Consider the following 22,351-nt stretch of genomic DNA (forward strand, 5'->3'; position numbering starts at 1 on the left):
TTCGTTATTATTAATTATCCAACGTCAATAAATATTATATTCATAGCAAAAGTGTAAATCAGAAAATTGTAGGCCATCATGAAAAAGTGACGATCCATCTCCCTCTTGCTCCAATACGTGCTACATAAACTTTTCCAAGCATTAAAGAAAGCCCGCATAACACACACAAGAAAAGTCGCAGTTTCGCCCGCAAGGCGAAGCATCGATTGCGACAGCAAATTAGTGGACAGCTATACGAAGTAACGGTAGTAGTTTAGAAACGGTACCAGCCGCATAAATTCGTAAACATAGGCATACTAACTAAAATACCAAGCATGGTGTCACGCGCACAAGCAAACACGAACGTATCTTTCTCGGTGACCGCGGAAACTCGCTGTCAGAACGCTGGAGTGAGGAAGCGCGCTGTAGCAGCGAGCAAATTTACCCTCGTGCTGCCGCTCGCATCAACGCGAACTAAGCCGCGAAAACACAGCGCAGGGCGGACTCTGTCCCCGCCGCAGATGGCTTTCAAGAAACAGCGGCCCTGGCGGGCGGGCGCGCGCGCGCCGTAGACCATCCCCCCCCCCCCCCCCCCCTCCGGAGCGTTGCGCGCGACTGGAAGCAGGCGCGCTTCCTTCCCGCTTCCCTCCCTTGCGTGTGCGAGATTGAGCCGCGATCGCCGGCTCACCCTCGCACGCTTTCACTCGCACGTACAGCACACGGAGCGCGGCGACGATTTTATTGCCCTTGGACTTATACGGAACCTAACGGCGACGGCAGAAATGCGCCTTCAGTGTCCATATAATTGCTGTCGCAATAAAAGTGCCACGCGACTAGTTGCGCAGCATACCCGCAGTGGGTAAGCGAGACGGTGTGAGGAACACGCGAGCAAGTATAACAGACTGTGCCGGTGATCATAACTGATCTATAGTAGCGACGATATGATGATTGCAAATGGCAAAACACACGCGATCAACGCGTCTCCTACCTTTCGATCTCTTCCTCTGTGTCATAATCCTCATCTTTTTCGTCAACGTCCGTGTCAGCGTCGAAATCGCTGTCACCATCTTCCTTGTCATCTGGAAGAGAAAAGCGCATGCGCGTCTGAGAACGCAGCCATAGGAACGCCCGGTGCAGAACATATGCGCTGCTCTCAGTGCCCAAGTAACTTATTTGCAGATCTTCAAATTTTTGGTCCACTCAGCGGGTCAATTTTCTTCTACGTAATAAATCTTGTGAATCTCGCGACTGCCACGATCAAAATGCCTTGGCTTATTGGAAGCTCGAGCAATACGACACTTCACAATTCCAGATCGCTAAGAATTTCTGCCCAGCTGCCGCGGTTACTCAGTATAGCGTGTCGTTCCGTTGCTGAGCACGAGGTTGCTGGTTCGAATACCGGTCGCAGCCGCCGTATGCCGAGAAGGTTACAATGCGAAAGACCCCGTGTATATACTCGTATAGGTTAAGGCGTACGTTAAAAGAAGAAAAAAAATATTCTTTAGTGTTACGTGCCAAAACAACGATCTGATTTTGAGGCACGCGACAGTGGGGGGCTGCGTATTCATTTTCACCACCTGGGCTTCTTTAAAGTGCCCGTAAATTTAGGTACGCGAGCGTTCTTGCACTTCGCCCCCATCGAAGTGCGGCCGCCGCGACCGGTATCCCGCCCGAGACCTCGAGGTCAGCAGCGCAACGCAACCGCATAGCCGCTAAGCTACCACCGCAGGTTGAGACCGTTCGCAGGCACTTCGAAGTACGCGAGGAGAGTTGAACTGGCGTAGCTAACGTGAGTCAGGAACCAAGGTGTCTAATGAATACACGACACAGCGTGGCATGCTCGCTTTCATGAAAGCTGGCCTGCTGGACGGTAAGTGGATGGCAAAAAAAAAAAAAGTTAAAGCCGAGCTGCCGCTTCAGCACTGTAGAAAATCAGCTTTCATTAGCGGCCAGATTGGGTACTTCAGCAGCGAGAGGTGTGACGAAAAAAGAAGACAGTACTCGCTCCTGGCGAGAGCTTCGGACCAACGCGGCTATCCATACGGAGCGTCTCGAGAAACTGTATAGGGTCCAGCCGAATAAAGCTGAACGAATAGTAGACAGCGATACGAAGTAAGGATAGTAGTTTCATCGGCCGCGTAAACTTGTAAACATTCGCTTATTAACTAAATTAACGAGCATGGTGTCACGCGCGCACAAGCAAACACGAACACATCTCAGTTGGGCGGGCTCGCAATGTTGCATGGTGACGGATAAACAGCGCGAAGAAAGACGTAGACTTATTAAAGAAACGGACGTCGGAACGACAAACGCACGTCACGCCCATTTCTTTCCTTCAAAAAGCATTTACAAAGTGTTTAAAGAGTCTTTAGAAAGTACACGTTTCTTTTTTCGAGCTGTTTATCCGTCATCAAGCAGGTACACCATACCACGGCTGTCCAACTATCCAAATAAAGACCGAGACAGTCGCGGGTAAACGTCTTCAACGTCATACACATACAAAAGAATCTCCCTGCAGCGGGAGATTACTATCGAAGGGTATGCGTACGTCACGATCGGGAGTTATGGTTCGCCTATTCGCATTAAAGGCCGTCCAGGCTGGCATTTCCTGCAAATCGTGTAATCCCTGACACGCGCTGGAATGAACGGCGCCCGGCTCTTGAGTAAAAATATACATATCTCGAAGTACGCCGTTCGACAGCCACCAGGCAGGTTCGTCAATAAATAAGTTAAAACGCCCGGGACCAGCGTGATCTCGGCGGGCAGTCTTCACACCGCGGTGCACGCCGGTCGTACAGTAATCCCCGCGAGAGAAGCATGAAAAATTGTCTATGCATCAGCTTCGGCACCGGCCAGAATGACGAGCTTGCTTTTTATTCAAATTTATTCCACCTAATGGAAAGGCGCGCGCAAATCCGCAACGCGGTTTTGGAGAGAAGAGGGGAATAATATAACGAGCGTGTGAGAATAAAGAGAGCGCGGCCCTCGCACGTCAAAACTTCTAACTTTATCCCTCGCCGGCTAAACGTATTTAACGCCGGATCAGATCGGGTTAGCCCGTCCCGCCATGGTGCTAAGTTTTGACCTTCGGTGTCTGGTCAAGGTATATGCATGACCCTGCGCGACGCACACTTTAGAAGAGGCAAGAATGACGCTTGAGAGTGGCATCCACAAATTCGTGCAAAGCTGTAGAGAACCGTGTAAAATGAAAATGAAAAATAAAATAAAAATAAAGCACGTAACGCCAGTTTACCCAAAGGTAAGTGCTAACGTGAACCCGTTGTAAGCTTACTGAACAAGTTCACGCACTTTGGCAGCTACCAACGCATATATCGCACGATTGCGACTGTGAGTCGGAATATGGGTGCTAACTCGTATACATCATGATAATCCATAATGTAAGCTCAAAGCATGGAACCAAAGACGCCTGCGACAACGCAGACAATGACGTTTGCGTTGCGCATTTTGCGACTTCGTGACAGGGCGGCCCTCGCTTGAATCATATGAGACCTTACGCTGCTTGTCGACATTTAGTTTTTCTTCTCAGTAGCACCGGCGACTTTTCATAGGGTTAAGTTGCGTTTCGACACGCATCGTCATATCGGCTTATCGCTGCGTGTTCTGATCGGGGTGTACTCGCGGAGCCATTAACACCGTTATAAACAACCTAACCCAACCAACTACTAACCACCTCGACTGAACCTGTCGCGCACTTAAATGGCTTCGAAAACCAAAGCAGCCTGCCGCCTCAACAAAACTGTCTCTGTATATGTTCCCGTAGGGAGCTGAGTTGCGCAAACATCCGTCATCTTCACTTCCTTTGTTATGCGGGAAAGCCCCTCGTCGAGCTTTCAGGAACCAGGCTAAAGGGTGCCGAAAGAAAATTTTCAGTGGTTTACTTTTCGTTGCTGCTAATCTAACGAGATTAAGATAACACTTTACACGCATTAACTTCAAGCCCTTGAATACTGTATTTGGCGAGACTTGTCTGCATAGCATATACTACTAAATGTCGCAGCAGTGACAGTGACTTTTCCTGCAAGAGGTGGCGCAACTACCATTTGCTACAATGTTTTCGTTAGTTACGCTACCATGTTATCGACGGTGCACTTTGGTTAATTTTAAACTAACACGTAAACACCGTAACTCACCACAAATTAATTTTACAGAAATCATGATTGCGGTATCCTCGGCAGCACAGCATAGCCAGTGCGGCTGCTGAGTTGCCTTTCCCTGATGATCGTTAGATCATGCTAAGCTGTGAGCACATTCTCGTAGCTTCATCAGTCCAAATATCTATCATCTCAAACATATGATTTGAAATAAAAAAAATAAAAAAGCAATATAGCGCAGCTATTACAATATCGTCATGTCACACAAAACTGCAACACAAGTCGCAAGGCCTCGCAGATCGGTGAAAGCGAACGCAAGGACGGAAAAAAGCACACGTCAGCCTCGCGAGATGAACCATGAAAGTCGGACGACCAGCGCATGCAGCCGATACTAACGCCGCCTTCCGCCGGTTCCAAGTTCTATAGTGCGGTGCACCATAACCACGCGCAAAAAAGCTGCTGGATGTCGAAAGCATGTGTAGTTGGTGCGAGCCAGAATTTAGCTGAAAGGCGAATGACAGTAACGACGTAGTTAAGAGTCTTTGTACGTGGAGCGAACCGAACGAAGCAGCCGAGCAGACGCATTTTCCTGACATCTATAGCGACTGTAAACTTCTTGCGATGCTCGGTGCTGACTTCGGCGACTAACGTTCAGAGCTCCATTAATTCGAGGTCAAAGCTACGGCCTAACGAAACAAAAACAGAACAAATGAAGTAAAAAGACCCACATGCTACTGTTGGTACTCCGAATCTTCCCGATACACCGGAGGCTGGGGGACAAGGAATACACGTGCATCAATGTCCACCATCGTCCAGCTCGCTTACGTTGGGTTTCACAAGCGACCTTCTTCAGCGAGGCTGAGCAATGGAGAACCTCCAACTACGTTAAAAGAACTTTAAAAAAATTAATTCCATTTACTGGCAACGACTCCGAAAAGCGCAGATTGAGAAGAAATACTCCGAGGGAATCCGCTTTTTTTTTTTTTTTTTCCTGAAAGGCGTTCCCTTTGTGTTCAGGACTCCCGAAAAGACGCTGAAAGCAGCGACACTTGCACGGCCAAGAAATGACGGAAGGGCACGACGTGAGTGCATTTTGTGATCTCGCCAGCGATAACGGCAGAGCCACGCCGTCATGACACACCGGCTTGGCAACTGAAGATTGCGCCCCCCCCCCCCCCCCCCCGCCTCTCACCCGCGTTTAATTCTTTTTTTTTTTTTTATCCCATATAAGCTTCACGAACGCATGCGTGCGCGTATAGAGTCCCGACGTGAGTGCCAGTATTTACCTTGATGTCGCCACTACTAGCTTTCAGTGCACAAGGCTCCCCGGAGAACGACCCATTCATCGTGGAAGAGCGCGTGCCTCTGTGTTTAGGCCAGCAAGTTTCGTCACCGGGCGGGCCGCTTTCGACATGCGCCATGCGACGACCTTTTTATTCCACCGATCTCTCTTTTAAGAAAAACTACTCAATTATCTTGTGCATCACAGCGTCGGGGTCTATTTTCCTGGGAAGAATAAAGTAGAGCTCGCGCTTTGCTAAAAGACCCCCCCCCCCCCCTACCCCAATTTCTCTAAACTTCCACGGTGGCGTAATCTCTAAAAGGTATCTTCTCCAATAACTTGCACCTACTTGTTACGTTTTCTAGGCTTTATATTCTCTTCTTTTTCTTTCGCTTATAAATAGAAATAATGTTTAAAAAACATTTTTCGTAGGAACATTCAAAACAAGGGCACTAAGGGAAAGTGATCCCGAACAATAGAAAAATATTGACCAAAAACGGAAGGTCATCACAATGGCCCTGACCGTAGTCCATTACAGAAAACAAACGCAATTATTTTTATGGAGCCCTTACGATATATATACCAGGCAGTTGTTCCGAAATCAGGATGGCTCGCGGTTCGGCGTTTTCAAGGCCCGCGTAAGATGCGAGGACACTAGGTACTTTCCTCGTAAGGCCATTAGTTACTTTCAAACACAAAACAAAATAAATTTTAGAAAAGGGGGTGGGGGAATAACACGGTCCTGTAAAGATCCGTTCCTAGCCTTTTACGATGTTTTCAATCAACAGACTTGCACGAGAAAGAAAAAAAAGTGTCGAAGATACTCGTTTGAAGGCCTGTACTGCCCACGCACTTCGGCAATGTGTATTTAATCTTCAGCCGAGGAACAGCGTAGGTGTCCGCCACAAGGTGCGTTAACTTTGATGCCTACAATTTTATTTTCCATTTCTAACTCAACGTTGGTTTACGCAACTTTTATCACAACCACCATCACTCAATGGTCTCTCTCTCTTCCTCTCCGTGGATTAAAAGACCTCCACCCCCGAGCACTGCCCATCACCTGTCGTTCCCTGACGTCAGTTATCTCCTCCATTCTCATTTTCATTTGAGCCATCACTTCTCTTTTCTACATATTAATACCTGTCATCTCTAACTCAGCTTGGCATTCCCCCTGCCCCATATTCCTTTTATTCTTCCCTTTCCTTTCTGCAGCCCGACGCATTCTCTCACTCTCGATCAACCCCTTGCCCGCATACTTAACTATAGGCCGAAGTGCGGCCCACATAATAAAGCCTTAACTCACTCACGCTGTCACGCGCCGCCTCGCTCCCACTCTGCGGGCCAGTCGAACGATCAACGCGCACGACGCGAATCAAGCGTTCCGCTCACCCTGCTGCACGCGACGAGCCTTGCCACCGGGCGTGGCCCCGCCTGCGTCCCGCGCAGGCCGTTTCGTAGAGTCCGCCTGGCCCCCGGACTCCTCGCGCCTTCGTCCGCGCGGGCTCGGTGCGATACCGGTGGTTGCGCTTCCTCCCTCCGCCTCCTCGTCGCCTCCACCCTCGGCGTCATCTTCCTCGTCGTCGTCCTCGTCGTCGTTTTCGGGAGTCGATGGCCGGTGATAGGAGCCCAGCTTGTATCTGCGTGCACACAAAAGGCGCGGTAGTGAGTAAAGAGTTCGTGCGCTGCACTTCCCTAGAGGCGCGATATCCGGAGCGCGATGAGGCGGCCAATAAGCGGCGAATGATGGGCAAAATCGCTGGACACGGTCTTTCTGCCTGGTCGTCGTCGCAACCTTGCTGTTGCAGAATAAACTCAATTCAATTCAATTCAACAGCATCTAGAGTGGCGTGGAGATCACTGGTTCGCGGCGCTGAACTCAAGCGATGGAGCGACTACATCGTTAAGAAAGACTACTACGATCTCTGAACCTGAATCTCTCGATACGTTCCTATATTCAACACTCCGCGCTCGCTACTTTCGTGTCATATATATATATATATATATATATATATATATATATATATATATATATATATATATGTCACGCTGATAACCCTATATGCCGTTCGCGACTTGAAAGTGCCGGAAGCGCAACGTTAAAGAAAACAAAATCACAGGAGATATTTATTGTTGGGAGACAAAATAAATCCAAATGGCGCAATCTTTCTTCTTTTTGTTTTGAATGTACGTTCTGCTTATCCGCTTGTGTAAATGTACCTGTAGCAAGAGGTCGGCAAACTCACGTGAGTCGACTCACTCAGAAACGGACCGATCCGTGAGTCCAAGTGAACTTAGAGTCACACCCCTAGTGTGACTCTGAGTCTGAGTGAGCCCGGCTGAGTAGAATTTTGGTGAGTCTGAGTCCCGAGTAAGCCCTACGCAGAAAAAGTTATTTTTGTGGGTGAGTCGGAATGAATTTCGTTTATTTTGCCACCTATGTCTGGCAGTTGCAAATCATTTTTTTTTCAATTCGTCAGCATTAGCAGTGTGAAAGTGAAAAAAGTGTATGTGTGTAAGTGCTGGGAGCCGGTCAGGTGGTAGAGGTAGAGAGGGGATCGAAGACCTTAGAAAAGCGATTGCGTGCGTGCGTGCGTGCGTGCGTGCGTGCGTGCGTGCGTGCGTGCGTGCGTGCGTGCGTGCGTGCGTGCGTGCGTGCGTGCGTGCGTGCGTGCGTGCGTGCGTGCGTGCGTGCGTGCGTGCGTGCGTGCGTGCGTGCGTGTGTGTTGTGTGTGTGTGTGTGTGTGTGTGTGTGTGTGTGTGTGTGTGTGTGTGTGTGTGTGTGTGTGTGTGTGTGTGTGTGTGTGTGTGTGTGTGTGTGTGTGTGTGTGTGTGTGTGTGTGTGTGTGTGTGTGTGTAGTGCAGCTGACGGTGGTGTGCTCCGGACCACCGTCAGTTGCACTTCGCTTCTCGAAAGCAGGCAACACGTGTATTGAGCGGTCTCCTGAACACTTCGCAATGTGATCAATGCGGTTTAAATCATGGATCACAGACAGAACAGCGCTGTCTTGTCTTCGCCTTTTTGTAGCGAGAGCTACATTGGCCGTATTCTCGCCGTTTTGCTGTGGCCGGTGGCCGCACCGCGAGCTGAGCCGTTGCTTAGCAACCGCCGCAGCTGGTAGCGCCGCTCACCGCGCCATCTGGCATGACGTCAGAGGAGGAGCCGGTGAAACCGCGTTGCAACAACAGAGGAGGAGCCGGCGTTGCATCGTATATATAGAAGGGGCGGCTCGGTGGGATTCGTCGGCAGATGTGGAAAGTGAGCCGGAGAGACTGAAAGAAGCCAGGCTTCGTCGTCGGAACGAAACCAAGAGGAGGCAGCGAGCCGAGGAGACGGAGGAAGATCGAGCCGTGCGCCTCGAGAAGCGCCGTAAGTACGAAGCGGCCAGGCGAGTGGATTCAGATGAGGATAGCACCCAAAACGTGTTCAAGTCACTGGACGACAACCCCTTATCCTCGCCTTACACAAAAGTGTCGGTTCCTTTGGTAACACTTTGCAAAAACCTCAACGATACTGGAGGAAGGACATGTTACTTAATGACAAAATGTAGCCCAAGGACAGAAACTCAGAGAGACACACCGAACACGTCACAAGCGCCTCTGTTCTGTGTGTCTCGAATTTTGTAGAGGAACGAGCAAAGATTATGCAGATCCCACGCACTGTGGGAATCCACGTTATGCGAAACATTTTGCAGGTTTGGCTATCCAGCATCGTTCAGCTAATGACATAATGTAGCGCAAGGGCACAACCACGAAGATACACACAGAATAGAGGCGCCTGTGACGTGTTCGGTGTGTCTCTTCGTGCTACATTATGTCATTAGCTGAACGATGCTGGATAGCCAAACCTGCAAAATGTTACGCATAACGTGGATTCCCACAGTGCATGGGATCTGCATAATTTTTGCTCGTTCCTCTACATAATTCGAGGCAGGCCTATAGACTTACGAAAGCGGATTGAAATGTATAAAGAAGCGCATATTGCAACACGCCAACGGTCTGCCAGGCAATTCGCCTAAAGTAAGAAAGCGTTCAGTGCCTATTCAATTTACGTCCGAATCGCAAGCATCGGATGCGATGTGTCACAAACCTAAAGGAACGGAACCGCAGCTATGTAACCTACGCAGCCTGTCTGAAAGCATACAGGAGAGGAGCATTTCACGAGTTCAAAGAGACACTTGAGACACTGCCGGTGTTACAGGTACTTTTGCGTTCGTCTTCTTCTCCTGCTTCTGGCATTGCAGGGTGATATCGAATATCCTATACAACTGCTTCTAGATGAAAACGAACGCCCGTGCACACGACTCTTTCGCAGAACGAAGCAGTTGTTTCCTCTCAAATCACTTCATTCGGTGACTTCTGGTGCCCTCCGTCTATCTGTGTGTATGCGTGTTTGAAGTAACAGCAACATGACACCACGGGGATTCCAACGGCCGTATTTTCGAGATAAGCACGTGGCTATTTCGCAATAAAAGAAACCTACGAAGGAACGCGAGCTGGTCGACGCTAACAGGTATTCCATAAGACATTCGACACGACACCCAAATACCTCGAGCGAAGCCGAGCACAACACATGGATTGCCAGAACCAAATAGGCTGGTATACGGCAGCGAAACGAAACGCACGGCAAGTTATTCGCACAAGCGTAGCGGATTCAGAGACTCCGCTCTGTCGACAATTCGCGAATGTCCATTTGAGAAACTCTTGAAGCTTTGCGCATCTAAACAGCCGTAACGAGGTCGAGAAAACGCCAACTTTCCTCCCCGCTAGCACAGGGGGCTATGAGGCGACACGTTTTCGTATTACATATGCTCAGTGAGAAAAAATGGCCAAGAAACATAAAGGCGGAAGGTCTTTATAAAAAAAATGCACCGTCGGCAAAAAAAAGAGAGAGAGAGAGAGAAAGGAAAAAAAACGTAATCGACGTTTCCAAAGTAAATCCGCGATTGTGCAGTAGAAAGGCGAAACTTCCAGTGCCAGACTTCCGCCCAGAATTCAATCCCGAAAAAATCAGTCCCACAGAACACTCGCGTACACGAACGGTGAATTTCGCCAGTCGACATCGTCGAGCTATGTGTGTACCTGCGTCCTCGAGCGAGCGCTCCGATTTCTGGAATAACAATCTTCGACGGAACAACAACGTTATCCGCGCCAAATAAAGGCGGTAGTTAACCGGCACAGCTATTCCGAAAAACGAGTTCATTCTGTGCTAACTCTACGCTTACGCACTCACGAATCGTCGGTCGTTCGAAAAAGGGCGTTCTCGTAGCTAAAATCTGCTAATGCAAATAAATAAAAGAAAAACAGCAAACTCGCAAACATACGCCACATGTCATATTTACATTAAAAACCTGACACGCACATAAAAACCAACACGCGAAATCTGACAAAGCAGTCCTCTGGAAACGCGGTACATACCGTTTGCTCCCTCAACTTCGCTGTAAGTCGGAGCCGCCATGGCGGAGCGCGGCGCAGTTAATCCTCAGACAAAGCTCATTCGAGAATACCAGAGGCAAGCGCGCGAGAGAAAGTCCGTACGATACCGGAACCTGTCCTTTGGTCGCTCGAAAGTCCATAATTAGCTCCGTCAATTAGACAGACATGCTGTCCCGTTTTTATGCACTCTGTTCCTTCTTTCTTGACTATATGTACGAGGGGCGTTCAATGAAGATTTCCCCCTGACTCACGTCTATTTATTGAAGGATGCTGAAACTGCGCATGTGTAATGACATAAGTCACTATAGGTCACGTGGAAATGTGCAACTCTGAACTAATAACGGTCTTCCTTTTACCGGTGCTGAAATGGTGTGAGGTGTGATAATGGATGCAGTGGAATACAGAGCAGTCATCAATAGAGACTGGATTTTAGGCAAATGACTTTTTTGTTCCTTGCGCTCCTATCGCCCCATTTTGATATATGAGCATGAGTTAGAGGTTAAGAAGGGCTTTTATAGTGTTTTATAGTGCCTATAAATGCCTATTTTAGCGTTTGTGCCTAAATGCCTATAAATGCCTATAAATGCCTATTTTCAATATCGGCACCTATATGAAGACTATTTAGCCCCAAGTTTCGCTTTCCAGTGCAGTTACAGACCATTATTCATGTTACCGGGCAACATTGACTGTTCGAAACTCTATGGGGTTCATCCTAGTCATCTAGTTCAACCAACTTTCGGAAAACAACCCCTAGCAGCAGTGAAATGGAACGCGCTGCGGTTGGCGAATGCGAAACCGCGGAGAGCCATCAGGGGAAAGGAGAGTAAAGAGCACAAGAAAGAAAAAAAAAATTTAATGTGCACGCGGCTTTTGTTTTGTTTGTAATTTACTTTTTAAGGCGTTGACTGCCGTCAAGCGTTCCTTCTCAGAGTACAAGATCATTCTCAGTGACAAGAGGAACAATTTTGAATCCAAAAATCTGGAGATGGTGGTAGTTTGCTATTGTTTCCACAATCTTCTCAGTGACTCTTAGACTTCGTTCCGCGTGCTCTCCAAACAGATTTCTTCAAACATGTGCACTTCAAATGGGCGGAAGTGTATTTGGCAGTGTTGGGACTTCTTGCCTGTACAATTCGAATAATGTCATTGTACATGAGAAAATTGCCAAGAGTTGTACCTAACAGTCATCATGTAAGAACATGCTAATTTCTTAATAAATTGTAGTCTCTCTTGAATTTATTATTAGTCTGTTTTTGTTGTGTCTTAATTTAATTGCGTCAGGCAGGCATAAAGTAGCGCTTTTTTTTAATCAGTATTCCTAGCTTTCAAGTATTCTTTTTCATGCTTTTTCACTTTATGCAACGCTCGAGTACAGTGGCCATTGAACATGAATATGAGCAGTGTGCTTGTTGAATTACGCCAAATGATCGTCATTAGACCTGCAGTTTTATGGGACAATTGCACGGCTATGTTCAACTGTTGGCGCCTTTGTGCCATCATAAACAATAACATTTCCTGTTTTCCTGTCGTAGATACAGGTCGCGCACGTCTTCGTTTGAAATTATTTACATTTATGTAAAAATTTATTGTGCCTATATTTACGACGTTGGAGGCCTAAAACGTTGTTTTGCCTGCCTATTTTTGGCGCCTACAACGCGCTTTTTAATGCCTAAAGATCCGGCCTCTAGTCATCAAGTTCCTGTACTTGAAAGGCCGCACTCCAAGGCAGACGTTCGATGAGATAAAAGAGGTTTATGGGGAGGATTCCCCATCATATGATGTACTGAAGAACTGGCATCGTCAATTCAAATGCGGTCGGACTTCGGTGGAAACGGCTCCGATTGCAGGGCGACCCCACTCCGCTATCGATGAACACACCATCCAGCAAGTGGAGGCCGCCATTTTGGAAAATCGCCACGTAACCGTTCGAGACCTAGCCCAAAATGTCAAGATTAGTGTGGGGTCCATGGAAAAAATCATTCAGGACCATCTTCATATGCGTAAGGTGTCCGCTCGCTGGGTTCCCCGGCTGCTCACACCTTTCCAAAAGCAGGAACGAGTCGAATGCTCCCAGGCTCTTTTGACTATGTGCCATGGAATCCAGGAGGACTTTTTAAACAGACTGATTACAGAGGATGAAAGCTGGGTCCATCACTATGATCCGGAGACTAAAGTCCAGTCGATGCAATGGAAGCACTTGGACTCACCGCCTCCAAAGAAGGCACGCGCCCAGCCCTGGACGGGCAAGGTCATGCTCAGAGTCTTTTGGGACCAGCACGGAGTAGTCTTGATGAATTTCCTAGCAAAGGGTGCCACGATTACTGGGGCATACTATGCTTCACTGCTGCGGAAATTGCGGGAGGCCATCGAAAGCAAGAGACGTGGCATGCTCACCGAAGGTGTCCGCCTTCTTCACCACTCACATGTTGCCCAGATGGAAGCACGCTGGTGCGGCTGTGAAATTCTACCGCATCCCCCTTATTCACCCGACCTCGCACCATCAGACTTCCACCTCCTTCCAACAATGAAGTCATATTTGAAGGGCAAGCATTTTCCAGATGATGAGACTCTGGTTTCTGAAGTCACAACATGGCTTTTGGAGCAACCTGTCGACTTCTACAAGCGAGGTGTTTACAGTTGCAAAAAAAAAATGAGAGAAGTGTGTGTGCCTGGGTGGCACCTATGTAGAGAAGGACTAATAAATCTGCAATGTTTCGTTGCTTTCCGTCCACAGGTAGTGGGTAAGGGGAAATCTTTATTGAACGCCCCTCGTACAAACAGGCCCATAGCAATGTACTTGCGCTTCATTTACGTCAATCACTGATGAGAGTCATAAATACAAAAATCACAGCATATCCACGGGGTGAATGATGATGAGTGGGCGAAGCTCCGGAGGGAATCATCGGATCTCCCGCTTAAGGGGACGCTAGCACAAACGCGTTAGAAACGTGCAGTACTCTCTAGTAAGGGGGAGCGGCCACAGCGTCTTACGCAGCCATTTACACATGCCGGAACGTGCACCGCGTTTGCCGACGCCATCACATGACTGCTGAGAGAGTATACCCCCCGTATTCATAAACGCTCCTCGACTTGAACTTGACTTGCCACCGCCTTGGGCAGCGCGTTCGAAACGCGTTGAAGGTAAGGCGGAGAGGTCACAGCGTCTTACACCAGCTTCTTACACGGGCCGTAACGCGCTAGCACAAACGCGTTAGAAACGCGCTAGAAACGCGGCCTTTCGTTAATGTTGGGTATTTATTGCCATCGTGGTGCGTGTGTCTATGTGCGCTTCGTGGCGTAGTGGGCTAACGCCGCGCGCTCGGAAGCGAAGGGTCCCTGGTTCGATTCCGCGCTACGGACACAACTTCGGAATTTTTTTTTCTCATTTTTCTCAGACTGGTTACACACTACTACTACGACGACGGGGACGGAACTGGTGCCGCTATAAGGAGCTTCGCCCCTAAAATTCTAGCAGGAAGAAGAATTGCGCAGTCATCACAGACGATGAGTGTCAGTGTAGGCGAACAGTCAAACGCTTCTAGAAAGCTACTCGCTTTCTTAAAGGACTGATGCTCTAGGAGGCGTGTGTTTGTTTCCGTGGGGATATTTAGGTAGCGTTTCTTGATTCATTGTGTAATTTCCGTAGAGAACGGAGAAATTAACCAGCACATGTCGCGCCAGTATAAGTGGCTATACATAGAAGCTGATTCGTCATATGTGTGATGCCTCCATTGGCGCGAGTATCAGCGTATACAGAAGGCGACTGCCATCCTCATCTCCTGCCGCCGGAGCCCTCTCCCGCAGCCGCCACAGGTGGGGAGAGGGCGGCGGGAGATGAGGAGGGCTGTCCTTCCCGAGCGTTCCACCACAGCGTCCTTCAGACGTCCCATGACTCGCGCCACAGCACGTGCGTCTCAAAGAGCGACGAACGCGTCCCGAAACTTGGCTACGCGAGAACCACGCGCTTTTTTGCATCGGTGCGTTTGTATCGGCGATGAAAGTCCGACCACCACGAGAATGGGCGAAACAGCCGAAGATAGCTAGCTATTCGCATTAAATACACTAAACGCCCTTCGCGTACAATTGCAAGGCGTTGGACTGACGAGTTCAGGCATATCTTTTCACAGCGTGCCGCCGACGTGCGTGCGCTTGCTCATCGTTCGCTGCTTCAAGTGCCCGTCGGCGACACTCGTGCAATCAAGGCACAGATATTAATTTAAGCCTCGGTGAAGCCTGCGAGTTTGCTACGGCGCAGTATTGCGGCGTCATACAGCAAGCGCTCGGCGAACGGCGGCTGTTGCCTCCGAGATTTTGGTGCACGCTTTTGGATATTCTTTCGCTTTTATTTTTATCTCGTCTTTTTCCTACGTGACTAGACATATGACACACAAGAGGCTTCGGGTGACACGGAACAATGCAAACACTACAGATGTAACTTGCTATCGCAAGTAAAATTGTGCGTAATCATGGATTACACACTTCGAAGGCACTTATGAAACACGACAGGCTCCAGATAAGAAGCATCATGAACCAATGTAAACGCCAGGTATAACTCAGGCAATAATAATAATAATAATAATAATAATAATTATTATTATTATTATTATTATTATTATTATTATTATTATTATTATTATTATTATTATTATTATTATTATTATAATCACGTTGAAGAACTTCTAACACATTTCCAATAGGCAGACGGTACGTACTTATTTTCGCGCTTGCAATAAGCTACTAAGTATACACTTCTCGAGAGCATTAGGCTGAACGAGTGACAAAAATCTAAGCGTAAGCAGCAAAGTATTTTCAACTAAGTCTCCGTTATTGCAGTCACAGACGAACGTTATCGCACGAGCTGAGGATAAGTTAAGGGGAAAGAAATCAGGCAATGCGCGAAGCGGGGCTTGGGATTTCGTTTTTTATCGATCAAGTTCAGACACGTGGAACTACACGAGGCTGCATGTTGTCGCTTTTTTCCAGGAATACGAAAGAAACATTTTTTTGTTTCGCTTTTTTTTGCCCAGACACGTAGCATAAAAACATGAGGCGCACCGCGTTGACAGCGTGCGCGAAAACCTAGCTGGTACCTTGATTCTTAATGTAAGCGCCTACGTCGTAGAAAAGAAAAATATATATATGCAATGGCACCTCCGCAGCATCTATTTACCGAAAACTCTTCTGGGCGGCCTGCACGTGGCGCTGTACGATTCTCCAAGAACAACAAAAAGTTACCAAAGGGGGATGCTAGTCACTCCTCACACAACGCAAGCTCTCGGATGCAGCAGAAAGTGCGCGAGTGCACGGAAGCGCGCACGCGCACGCACACGCACACGCACACACACACACACACACACACACACTAATACACACGCGCGCACACACGCACCCAAACTGGCGCAGGCATGCGGAAAAGGAAACAAAAACAGAAAACACAACAGATGAACCGACACGACGTTCTACGTCGACGCGGCGCGACATCATAGCGTCAGCGCATTTTGATCAGAGCTGTCAAATTGGGCAGCGCAAGAACTACGTTTCCGCAATCGCATAAACAGGACGCTGCACCGCCTGCGGCGAAGGGCGGCCACGTACAGCCAACCGCCAGTACCGCCAGTTTCCCGAGTACAACATTCGCGAAAAAAATTTGCCTGATCAATAAGTTTTCCGTACGCGGAATTATCCTCTGTATCTTATCGTACAAACATAGGGCGGATGCATTGGGTGCAACAACACTTCGTCTCTCTCTCTCTCTCTTACTTGCTTTCTTTCTCTTCTTTTCTATATTTTCTCTCTTATATCTATTTTCTCTTTTGTTATCTCTTTTTTTTAATTATTATTATAGCGTGTTGTGGAAACTTTTGCTGTATAGGAAGTACGCTCCTTGGAGAGTACACAAGTGCAACAAGGCTCGCAGCGTCGTCGCACGGCAAACAAACAAGTTCGATGGAACAAGGCTCCTGAGTGCGTCCTAAAGGAAAAAAAATTTTAAAAAGAGAGAAGAAAGAGAGCGAAGGCTGGGCAGTGGGCTGGCGGAAGTCAAAGAACAGATGCGGGACAGAGATGGCAACAGCGCCCCGGTCTCTGTTTAGCGGACCCGCAGAAAGGCGCACAGTGTGCGCATAGTGTAACATAAATGCTAATAATAGATAGGGAGAGAAAAGAAAGAAAGAAGGAAGAACGTTTCCCGTGGAACGATGTCTAGCCCAGGTTAAAGGGCCCCTAAACCACCCAGAGGTCGAAATTTAGTTGTGGTGTTGCAGTTGTGCACGAGTCTACAACGAACACGTAGCCGCGAGAATTTTTCGAAATGGTGCCGTAATAGAGGAGTTACGCGCATTTGATGATCGAAACACGGCCCTCGCTCGTTTCGCTCTTTCCTTCGCTGCTCTCCTCGTCGGCTGGTCTCTTCTCCTCATCGAGTGCTCCTCCAAATGTCAGGTGACAAACGTCACCGCCAACGCGGTTCTCAAAATATTGTCCACGCTAGCGGCAAATATACCGACGGCGAACCGGCTTCCAGTGACGTAGAACGTCTGCTGCGCGAGAGGTGTCCAAAGTAGACAGCAGTTCGGCCGTTGCACCGCCCGCAACACGATCAACGGGCCAAGCGACGACCGCGAAGCTGCGCGCCTCCGCCACCAGCGACGAAAATATCGGCTGCAGCTTCTGTTCCAAGCAAAATAATTTCCGCTAGATAAAGCGATGCGTAAATTGAACGTTATATGAAGAACGATATCCACTGTCAAACGTTAAACATGAACGAGAGCACCGATACTCGTCGAGCTCAGCTGCAGTGCACGGCTACCGACAGGAGACGACCGGCTCGGCTGTGCTCGCATCGCAGCCGACGGCGCCGCTAATATAAGCGCATTTTCTTCTTTGTGTACAATTATTGCGATGAGCGATAACAACGATGAGAAAATATTGCGGCTTGTGAGCGTCGGTAATTCATTCCGAAGCGCCGTCCGTTGCAGCTTTGATGTTAAACCGGAAAAGGCCTATATGGCGACGATATCGGCGCCGTCGAGCGATTGGCGGCGGCGGCGGTGCAGGTGAGGCTGCCGCACAAATGGGTCTAGGTCTCATCCTCTCTACGGCAAGGAAATCTCGCCGGTCGCGAGGAAAACCACCGTCGAACGGCGGCCCGCGAATGGCAAACGGCAATGCTGCGGTGCCGGCCCGTGTGCATGCGAAGCGTGCCGCTATAGACCCTGTGTTGCGCGCACGTCTGGAAAGGCCAACACTGTCGCACTCTGCTCGCGCAGCTAATCAGACCGCTACGCACGATTGTGTTGGAGGGTGACTGATTTGGCACTTGCGTTGCGGGCTGTAATTACCTATTCGCAAGGACGCACAAGCGAGCAACACGAGGAAGAGCAGGGAGCGCGCGTACCTGCTAGCAGACAAACCGGAAGTCGCAGGTTCTTGTTCGACCAATGGGCATCGTCACCACCGTTGACATCACCAGATGCACCCTGCTGACATCGTGACGACCGCTGGGGATGCCGGAAAGGCCAGGAGAGGAGGAGGGCATTGCTTTTTTTTTTTTTTTTTTTTTTTTGATATTGTGGCGCGCCCCCGGCGCGTAGCGCTGCAACGTTTGGCATCGTTGATCGTGACGGCAAACTCGATGCGCGTGTTTACTTGAAATGTTAAAAAAATATCTGAGGTGGTTTAGGGGCCCTTTAAGGCGATCCCGTGCTCAAGCGAGACAGCTTGATTGATTTAATTTCATTTGACTTCCCTCTAGGAATAGCACATGTCCACCGTGGCGGATATGTGGGCCGAGAATCGGATAGAATTATGAGAATGCGTCGAGTGTAGTCTAGAACTCATAGGAACGTAGTGGGTAATCGAAAGAAATGAAAGATAACACAAAGAACTAAGAACTCAGCGAGGGACCCCTCTTGAAACACAAATCCATTTACAGCCGAGCAAACAACCCTTTGAGACCTGTCTAGAGTGGAGGCTCCTTGAGGAACGCTGGCGAATGGAAAAAGAAGAAAAAACTAGTCCAGGTCGGCAATACGGCGCTTTTGAAGTATTCTTCCTTGAAGACGTTAAACTCGACGGAATATAGAAAAAGACAGCAGACTTGTGCCACCCTGAAGAATCACAACCGAATTTCGAGCTCTTTCTTTGCAGCAGTTGCAAGAAGAATTTCAGTTGCCTGTAATTAAACCACATTATTAAAACGTTGCCCGCATATGACTAGCCCGTTTGAAACCTTGCCCGCATATAATGCTTTGGAGCACTTGTTAAGAATTTTTTACAAAGGCAGTAATTCATTTAAACACGTTTTACCTCCCGAGAACACTAGGCCATAATTCCCCCCCCTTTCCGTTAAATTTCGCAGGCTTTCATAGTTTCCCAGGGCAGCGGGTTAAGTTCTGCGTTGTTCGTAAAACGCCCTTATAACGCTTCGCATCGCTTGCACACGTAATTTACTGCTGCGGCCTTAATTAGTCCATACAATTTTAACTTTGCTTACGTATTACCCACAACCTGCCCCTAATTTTAAACAAATATGCCCAATGCAGTTTGTTTAGTTCACCGAGGACACCGGAGAAATAAACTACGAAACTCGTATCACGCATAGAAATACAAAAAACGAGGGTTTAGTAATTGTTTGCAACGCTCTTAATTAACCCAGAAACGTTAAAATTTCGCTACATGTGATACTTAGTTACCCACTCCCCACTCCCCCCACCCCCCTATTGCCACCAGAATTATATAAACTTGAGGTAACGCAGAGTTCTATTCAGACATCAGGAAACATATAGCTGATAACGGCCGTGTTTCACTTTGTAACACTTCATTACGGAAATATTTTGCTAAAAATGTATTAGAACCACACACATTTACCTTCGCATAACGATCTGCCATATAGTGCCCCCCCCCCCTTATTTTTTGTCAAGTTTGACCTTGGTGGCGTTTGTAGTTGTGCCGGTGTTATGTGTTAAATTTCGCGCCGCTCGTAAAACTGACTCATAACGCTCCAGAGCGCTTCAATGCGTAATTTATTGCAAAGGGCACAATTAATCCAAACACTTTGAAGTTTGCATACACATAACCCATAAGTTCCCCTTATTCTCACCAAATGTAAACTTGGTTTAACACAGTATTCCCTCGGGACACGGTAAAATAGCGTAAACTGTCCGTGTGAGGAGTCCGAGCACTTGCTGAAGACATTATTTCGCAAACGCTGTATTTGATTCACACGCATATACCTTACCACACATATTTGCCACAGCGCTTCACCCATTATCGCTAAGTTTGATCTTGGTGGCATGTGTAGTTATGCCAGGGCAGCGGGCTGAATTTTGCGCCACTCAAACTCAAAACGCCCCTTGCACTTAATCACTTGCATACTTGCATACGTGCCACTTGCATACGTAATCTACTATAAAGGGCACAAATCCCTCACATAATTTGAACGTTGCCTACACATTACCCATAACGTGCCCCTTACTTTCGCCAAATATAAATAGGGTGACTCGTTTATCACCAAGGACACCAGGGAAACGAACTACGAACCACGTATAACGCATGAAAATAGCAAGAAAACGATGGTTCAGTAATTAGTTGCAACTCTTCTAAATAATTAAGCCAGAAACGTGAACCTTTCGCCACGCATTACACCTAACATGCTTCCCAATTTCACTGAACACGCTCCCCCACCTTTAGGTTTTACGAATTTTAACTCGGTGTGTTGTAGAGTTGTTACGAGACTGTGGGAAACATTCCGGAAAACGGCAGTATATGACACTGTAGAACGCTTGAATCAATAAGTTTCAACTTATTGTTACAAACGTAATTAAACTACATATATTAAACATTTTTCGTACGTCACTCACAACATGCTTCCTACTTCCACGAAATATGAACGTGCCTCGCATAGTTCACCGAGGAGACCAGGAAAGCCAACTACACGTTTCGTATAATGCATGAAATTTGGGAGAAATCAAGTAATCTATAGTAATTTTCAAAGCACACAATTACTCTCCACCCTTCGAACTTTGGTACACCCCCCCCCCCCCCTTTAGAGTAAATGGCCCCCATTTCCTCTAAATATGAAATCGCTGCCGTCTTTGGTTCTCCCGTGGAAGCGGGGAAACTGAGCAACCTTTGCATATAAAGCATCCAAGCCGGTCGAAAACGAGAGTTTGGCAATTCTCACTTAATCCCAAATTAACCCACACACTTCAAAATGTGCCTGCATGCATATCACCCCTAACATCTCCCACAGTTCCTCAAAATATAAACTTCGCGAATGATCAAGTTCATTTTTATTTTTATTTTTACAAGGAAGCAAGCTTACAACGTTTTTGGACGCGTTTAATCGTCCTAAGCACTCCGCTGTAAAAGAAATCATCAATCGTTTTAGCCGTACCCACAAGATGAGCACGTATGGAGCAGGGCGCCAGAGCAGCACTACGAAGGTGCACTCAAACACAAAATTTTACGGCCCGTGGGATCTGACAAAAATCTGAATATCTCCGCAACCTCACAACGCATCCTGGCATTCGCATTTCGGGCCTCGACTAGTAAATGCCAACAACGTTTTCGTATGCAGCTTTACTGGCTACTGCTACAGGCTGCTCGGAAATTCAACGTTTTTCTGAGGTCCCGCGGCCCGTAAACTTCTGTGGCTGGCTGTACTAGTTTGAGGCGGTGTATGCGACAACGCGCACCCCCTGCAACAGCCTCTTCGCCTTTCCGATTCGCTATCCCCTCCCTCTCTTGCGATCTCGTTCTGGCTAACATAAACCACTGCCCGTTCTCTGGTTACAAATTCCGTCCAAACGCGTACGCAGAGGAAGAGGGTAAGAAGGAAAGATGGGGAGCTAAACCAGGCTTGCCTTCTTTCCTAGTACGCGATGGGGGTGGTGAAATGTAAGGCATAAAAGTGATGAGAGAGTGTGCACAGTCGTGCGGACCGTCTGCTTCATTCAGGCGCCTCTAGCTCTCGCACGACTGCTAAAACGCACGGTGAGTTCTTTTTCTCTCGGCAGGCGCACGAGATAGTTATGAAGTTAGAAGCTTATTTGCAGTTCTGAATGGTAGTAGATCAGCATGATTGTGGCTCGAGCTATACCTTATTGTAGCCGGATTACAGCCGGAGCTATAAACGCAAGATATCGTACGCCTGATTGAGCTCCCAGAGCCACGAGCAAAACAACATACGGCAGAACATTATCCAAATGACACGAACGTAACCGCAACTACAGTGTGATATATAACAGTAACTATAGCCAGAAAATATTCGGCAACGGAAACAAGATAGCAGCCCACGGCAAAAAATAAAAAAAAATAAGAAGGCGAAAATTAAATAAAAAAAGAATGAAGCGACTATTGGCAGCTATACTTATCTAAAAATGTACATTTTCTAAATTTTTCATAAAAATTTAACTTTTAGGTAAAGCACCTAAATGTCGGTTTCAAGACTCTGCTCGCGTACAAATGTTGGCTCGATGGCTGCGGGTAACGGCGCCTCGCTCCAGAACGGGAGAAGGAAAGGGAAGAAATACTGCGCGTCCTC

The 22,351-nt window shown here is 47.9% G+C and overlaps 1 protein-coding gene across 1 annotated transcript in view; it reads right to left on the bottom strand.

Moving 5' to 3' along the window:
- Positions 1 to 22,351, bottom strand: part of LOC119455932 (DNA repair protein XRCC1-like) — a 100,959-nt gene that overhangs the window by 30,359 nt on the left and 48,249 nt on the right. Inside the window, 2 exon segments of the mRNA XM_037717477.2 lie at positions 968 to 1,058; positions 6,763 to 7,010. Coding sequence (XP_037573405.1) covers positions 968 to 1,058; positions 6,763 to 7,010 — 339 coding nt within the window.

This window comes from Dermacentor silvarum, chromosome 6 (genome assembly GCF_013339745.2).
Source record: "Dermacentor silvarum isolate Dsil-2018 chromosome 6, BIME_Dsil_1.4, whole genome shotgun sequence".
Taxonomy (NCBI): Eukaryota; Metazoa; Arthropoda; class Arachnida; order Ixodida; family Ixodidae; genus Dermacentor; species Dermacentor silvarum.